This window comes from Austrofundulus limnaeus, unplaced genomic scaffold, assembly GCF_001266775.1.
Source record: "Austrofundulus limnaeus strain Quisiro unplaced genomic scaffold, Austrofundulus_limnaeus-1.0 Scaffold514, whole genome shotgun sequence".
In the NCBI taxonomy this organism is placed as follows: domain Eukaryota; kingdom Metazoa; phylum Chordata; class Actinopteri; order Cyprinodontiformes; family Rivulidae; genus Austrofundulus; species Austrofundulus limnaeus.
Genome location: NW_013952916.1, coordinates 296,447 through 303,701, shown reverse-complemented (window position 1 = coordinate 303,701; position 7,255 = coordinate 296,447). Strand labels below are relative to the sequence as shown.

The 7,255-nt window shown below is 39.2% G+C and overlaps 1 protein-coding gene across 1 annotated transcript in view; it reads left to right on the top strand.

The window, feature by feature from the left end:
- The window catches only part of lpp (LIM domain containing preferred translocation partner in lipoma), a gene marked incomplete at its 3' end in the record, with an annotated part of 100,105 nt that overhangs the window by 59,279 nt on the left and 33,571 nt on the right, over positions 1-7,255 (top strand). Inside the window, 1 exon segment of the mRNA XM_014025994.1 lies at positions 392-982. Within this exon segment, the coding sequence (XP_013881448.1) occupies positions 392-982 (591 nt within the window).

Below are 7,255 nucleotides of genomic sequence, written 5' to 3'. Positions count from 1 at the left end.
GATTAATCGTGGCAGCCCTAATGTAAATACAATAAAAATTAAACCAAGATTTAGAATAGAATTATCATTTTGATCCGTACATTAGTAATGTCTGACTGGGCCTCGTGCCACTTCATGTTCAACAAATTGGGCCTGATGTCAAAAAAGGTTAAAAACCCCTGTGCTAGAACATCTCTTGAATCAGTTCCACCAGTCCACCCAGCCCTCAGTAGCACACTTTAGTGTTTTGTGCCTTTTGCTGATCATTGCTGGTGTTTGGTTTGTCTTTTTCTCTTTTAAACCTGTCTGCTTACAGTTGTTCCTTTAAGAAAAGATGATCAGTTAAGACTTGAGCTTCTTTACATTAGTCATGTTTAACTGGTGATTTTTCTTTCTGCTTTCTTTTTTTCAGAATGTTGCATTGTCAGCGGGCTCCACCCCCAACGCTCCCGTGACCGGTTACAAGCGGATGGTCATTCCGAACCAGCCACCTCTAACTGCTACTAAGAAGTCCACTCCCAAACTTCAAACACCGGCGGGAGTCTCGACTGCCGCATCACCTCCCCCTGTCAGCCCAGTCCCTAAGCCTCAGGGCCCCTTGGCTCCTCAGCCGGTTCCAGCTTCTTATACCACAGCATCCACCCCGAGCCAGCCCACCTTTAATGTCCAGATGAGGTCAGCCCAGCCCACCCCCCAACATCAAGCTCCTGCTGGGCACCATTTTGGCCAACAGCCAGTTCGCAGCCCCGGACAGGTGCATTACATGCCCGCCCAGCCGAAAGGTCCCAGTTTTGCTTATGGACCACCCCAGCCTGGCTTTACCCCAATGGGTCATCAAGAGCAGCACCTTCCAGGAGGACCACAAGTGGGTGGAGGAACTTCCAGGAGACCAGATCCAGTTCCAGTCCAAGCATACCAGCCTCCAGGGCCCAAGAAAACCTACATAACAGATGTGCCTCCAAGCCTGGCTCCATATCCCTCTGGACAAGCTGTTCCACCAAAGGTAGGAGATTAGATTAACACCTACCATTGTTGTTGTTTATCTTAAATATGGTGGATGGAAAAAAATCTGACTGTTGCCATCAAAACATTTCTCCTTCCAGTCGTTTTCTTATTTTTATGGTATTAAATGATGGTTAAAAAATGTTAAGCAGCTCCATCATTCATCATCTCCCAACTCCTGAGGTTCCACCAGATCAGATGAGATATTTAATCTCTAAAATACTCCGTGTGTTTTCAGATCTGACATCCTTGAAATACCTCTTCTGATAGATGTCCTCAGTACTTTTACTTTACTTTGGCTGAATTTAGTCAAAAGCTTCTACAACATTTGTAAGATAATTCTAAAAGTTCAAAAAAAGGTTTAAATTTTACCARACCACTTTTATTTATAAAGCACTTTAAACAGCACAAGGCCAACCACAGTGCTGTACAATAGACAGGCACAACAGGACATAGTTAAAATTACAGTCAAAGATTCAAAATCAAATTAGATTCTTAAAAGGAACTCCAACTACTTGTAACATAAGACATAATTTAATAAACATGTACTTCAACTATAAAAATAAGACTYTAAAAATAGTGCAGTCTGTTTAGTTTTGTGTTCTGGAAGCACGATCTGTACCGTCAGCTCATTTGTGCATGTGGTAAATGACACCTGAATTATCAGTTAATGCGCTCAATTTAGGAAAAAAATACCGAAAATAATTGTCTCCATACTTAATTATAAAGCTGTGTTAAATTATATTTTGAAAACTGTTGTATTARATACATTCTGATTAATAAAATATAGATTTACGATGTGTACTTATTTATTTTACCTCGCGGACCTAAACTGACCTATTTTTCTAGACAATCATGTTTTAACTCATCTTATCTCCGTTTTATTTTTTCCTGGAATAAAACTCCACATCTGTTACAAATGTTGCCTTTTCTATGAAACATTGCAGGTGATAAAAGACTGGAATCAAATCCATTCTGTCATCAGTCTAGCAAAATGCTACATGCAAAAAACAAACGGTACGGATCGTGCTTCTGGAACAGATCAGGCAGTTACAGAGCTAACACTACACCACCATAAGGATGAGCTCAGGAGCTAACGTGAAAGCTAACAGGCTAAATCTGAGGTCATTTCTACATTCTCCTCTGTTAARATGCTCCGGTTTCATTTAAGAGCTGGATGTTGGACGTTGTCAAAATTTWACCTTCAAGCTGGACAGAGTTCACACTGGAGCTGGTGGTAAACCTGATTATTTACTTAGAATGCTTTGTGATTTAAATAACATGGCAACATCACAGTTATTATTTTAATTTATTAAAAATAACCAGGTTACAGTATTTTTTCAGTCTGGTTTTTACAGTTGAAGTAAATGTTTATCAAATAAAGCCTAATGTTACAACTAGTCAGGGTTCTCTTTAAGGTGCAAAGATCTGTGATTGTTTCTCTGGTTRATCTACCAGAAAAATCACAAACTGCTTTATGCATTTTATTTATTTATTTATTAACACAAACTTGTCCCCACTTACCAAAGTTAGGCAAATCATCGATTTTCTGTCTTTATATATAAAAAAGACATTATTAGGTGCAGAATTTTATTTATTTTTTTGTTCAAATATGTTTTAGCAAAAGGTTTTTCAAAACATCAAACCAAATGTGAATAAAACCCAGTCATCTTCTTTCAGGGCTTTTCTTTTGTTTAAATGAACTCCAGCAAAATAGAAAATATTTTCTTTTTAGTTTGACGAATCAGAAATTATTATTATTTTTATTGCTTTGTTGTTGAAGCTGAAGTAGATCGTGTTTGTTCTCTGTACACAATGTAAAAACTATAATTATCTTGAAATGCATTTAATGTAGGACAAAAAACACTAAAAGACCCTGAATTCAGTTCTTTATACATTCCTTTATTTTAAGGAGTGGAAGTACAAAATGCTGTCATCTTTTTAAACAGAGAGCGCTATTCTAATCTCAAAATATCCAGCCTTCAACAATCTCTGGAAAGTGAAAGGCCCTTGAGTTTTCTTTAATTCAAGGATTTTATGCTGGTTCAAAATACAATCTGGGCCTTTCAACCGCAGGGAATAACTCATCAAGGACTGTACTTTACTAAATACAAATTAACTTCAACATCGCAGCAAGTATCTTAAAAATAAGTCTAATTAAATTTGTTCAAAACAAGAGTCTGCATTTTGCTGGAAAAGCCTGCTTTGGTCCCAATGTGATGCATTATTAAATAAACAAAAGGTGGCCTTTTAGAGATTTGTAGGAATCTCTTTGATTTCAGATAAAAGCAAATTGCTAATTTTACAGACATGGCATCTACTCTTTATGTATATTTTTGTCTTCCTTTCCCAAGGATATTCTGAAGCAAGGTAACGAGTTCAGCGCCGCCACTCCTCCTGCTTTATTTAAAGACTTTACGACATGTCAGGAAGCTCGATGCTCTGTTTGCACCAATCTAACCGAAGCGTGTTTAAACTGATGGTGGTGTCGCTCATCCCGTTCGACTCCAGTCTTTCCTAAAATCTCTGTGTCCGAATTAGTTTCCCTCTGAWATAACACATCTCTAATGTCCCAAACCGCTCAGAGTTTTTCTAAAAGCCAGATTAGAATGAAAACAAACTGTCAGCGTTGCCTTTCTGATAAACACCCAGAGTTGTGACATGTTCATAACCTTTTATAAATCCTTTTTTAAAACACGAGCTGTGTCCTGGGTAATCAGTTAAACCAAAACACAACCAATTAGAAAGAACTGTTTACATCTACTTTCACAATAATGACAGATTATCTCAGTTTTTTCTGTAAACGGGTGACTTTTATGACTGTCACTTCAAGATTTGTGACTATGATTGAAGACTTTATTAAACGGATCACTTGCTATAATTGAGGGTATTCATAGAAGGTCAGATTCATTAGAAGCTTCAGATAAACTGTTGAGATGAAATTTAATGATCTGGACTTGTTCTTGTCAGCCCGGTCTGCACTCTGCTTCACCCCACGTCACTCTCTGACTCCCAAACCCACTGAAGGTGTAGGAGCAGCAGCCTTCAGCCCTTAAAGGCTGCCTAATTTCAGCTGTAGTCCCTCAAAACGAACAGCTTGCGATTAATACGCAGATTTCCACGAAGCTCTCTGTCTTTTCTGAAATGGSAGGAAAGCTAAGCTGGATGATATCTCGTGTTTGCGCTTGAGCTTGAGTGACGTTTGACAGGGGGAGGATTATTTTTAAACTGCTCAATCTCTGCAGACAGTAAAAGAGCCCCGGAAGCTCAGTGGTGGTTTCAGATGTCAAACGTTTAAATATTGTGACATTTTCTGYCTTCCAGTTTTGCCCACGTTGCCTTTTGACCTCATCGAGACCATTTGCATATGGTTTCTGCAGGATGTTTTGAATGAAACCCATTTGGATCTTAAACATCAGCTCCCTTTAGTAAGACCAGCTGAAAAGACATTATAATAGAAAGTACTGAATACTTTAGATTTTTTTCTGTACATCTACTATAGGAAAACTGGAATACTTCTTTTCACCATTTAAGCTCAATTTGTTTAAATCCAATCCTWGTTAAGAAGAAACAAAGGGACAGTTTAAAATGTAAATACAAACAATGTTATCATTTGCAAAGTTCATAACACTGATCATAATAAATCATAAAAAAATATCAAATGTTCAAAGAAAGGTTTGCTGTTAGCTTTCTCCGGTTCAAGGTCGGACTTGTTCCTGGTGCAAAATAGATTCTGTCGATGCAGCCGCGTCTCAGATCCTTTTTTCAGTTTAAAACTGGAAATGTTTTAGGACAGCACAATTCACTTTGGTCTCTGCAACAACTTGGAGGCTTTTGTTTCCTGTTTGTCAATGTGGCCGTCCAAAGACATCCAATGTAACCTGATGGTGTATAGGAAATGTGTTAATTTTAATTTTCTTTATCTTTATGTTTGATAGCCAAAATAATGGTGCTTTTCTTTTTAAGTTGCAGTGATTTTTAAAAAGTGTATCATATGACATACTGTGGTAACATGGTTTTACCATATAGCAGCAAAGGCAAATTCCTCTTTTTAAAGTGGGATTAAATTGATATTTTTGAGATTTAGGTCATGTTATAAAGTCATTCCCTCATCCAAAACATACCAGAGCTTTGACTCATTCATGCATGTTTGAGAAATCCTTGAATCTCRTGTGGAAGTCATGTGGAGCTGCTTAAACACTTGCTGGTACAAAGCTCCGCCTATTTGTACAAAGCTCCTCCCCGTAGCTCAGTCCGCAGCCAAACTTCGGCCCCATAGAGCACCCCTCCCCCAAAGCATTGTTGTGAAGACGTGCTGAAGTGGGAGTGTCAGAAACGGTAGGAGGTTCTTAAAAAGACAGGCCAATTTCAAGGTGTTAAAGGCTCCCACATCCTGAGGCCGTACTGTGTGCGGTTCGTGAGCCGTGAGACTCCGCTCATATTGTCTGCAGATGTTAGAGAGTTCATACTRGGGCGTACTGACCGCCTGACAAATTCTTTATTTTCTCYCAATTTCAGTCATGGTGTCAAGGACGAGGAGGAAGAGACAGTTTGCATTTTAGCTTTAAAACAACAAAAGAAAAAAGAAAAGAACTACCTTACCCAGGATCTGAGCTATTTCTTCCCACAAATTTGTTGCTCGTTGAAAGRCCTTATGTTCCTTCTTTGATGTATCYRAAAGTTTTCTAATCTCCTCCATGAGACGCTCTTCAAAATTTGACTCCATTTCATCCACAAATCACTCCGATTCTCAACTTTTATCAGCTTGGTGTTGCATCCAAAAGAGTACTTGCCAGGCAGTTTATTGTGCGACACCGCGGTCGCGGGTGTAAAAAATTGATCTCTGCGCGGACCAGTCCGGCGGACGTCTGCTTCGGGTTCGCACTGAGTTTGCCTCAATTCTGCGCGGACCTCCGGAGCGAAGTACGCCTGAGTATGTGGGGCCTTTAGAGTCCAATTTATTTTAGATATGTACAGCATTTGTAGAACAACTCAAGGTAGCATAGTTAATTCTATTACACACACACACACACACACACATATTTAACTATGTCCTTCAAAAATACATAATACCCCCTAATACATTTTAGTTGTTTACAAATGCACGTGTTTAGCTGGCTAATTATCACAATCGGTGCACACATGAATGAAGCATTTGAGCTTCAGCYTCAGAACCAGTGAATGACAGTAGAATCATTGCTTAGTACAGTTTGCCCCAGAAAACTTGCTAGCAGGAGCAGTTTTAATGAAGGGGGATTTGGGCTAGCGGTAGCTGAGTGTTACGTTTATAATGCTATCCTATCCTGGTGCCACAATCTGGTGCTGGCTCTAAACAATACGTAGCCCAGTGGGGTGCAAGTGTAGCATGGGGGCTCATCAGGCCTTTAATAAACTGGGGCAAATGCTGGGTTAGAAAAGGATGCTTGTTCACCCCTTTACATACTCACCAACTCTGCTCTGTGACTACCATGCTTGATGACTCYGGCATAAATACATTTCGTTTATTTRATTCCTCATCTGATCTCAATCATCCCAGAAATGCCTACAGAGGTATTTCAGCTACTGCTTGAAGGTGTTTTGTGACATAAATCTTTATTTTTGCTATGTGACATCATCTCCTCTGTTGGTTGACTCCGGCTGTCCTAAACTGTGAAACTATTTGCTGGCCTCTTCCAGCAGCCAGAGTCACCTGCTCAGTACAGATTACCAGAGGGTTGTTTTGTCTTGCAGTTAAAATAGAAGTGGCTTCAACAAAATGAAGACATGTCATCTACAACCCTCTGATCATTTCTGGATAGACYCACCTAGAAGCAAAACTCATTTGTTCAGTGCCAACGTCCTACAGACAAATCAGACCACTTTTTAAAATAATTTTAGGTCTAAAGAACGACTTTAGAGAAGCAGCMTTGAAAAAAATCTTAGCTGATTTTCTGATTTTAGGTTTGCTGCTTTCACAGCTCCATCAAGCCTCAACACTYAGAGCTCATCCACAGAAAATGTTTCCTTTGTTTTCTCTACAGTCTTAGACTCCCCCCTCAGCAACATGAAATAAATACTTCCTGAGAATGTCTTAAAGCTGCTTTCTATTTTTACCAAACCAAACAATAACATCAAAAAAAGTGCACATGCTTTTCCCCCCACCATTCAAATGCCACTACATTTAAGATGCATCACTCTCATGCTGTTTCTTCTACAGCCATGTACACTGGAGCTTTCAGAGAACATGTGCTATCAAAATAATCTTTTGTGTGTGTGTGTGTGTGTGTGTGTGTGT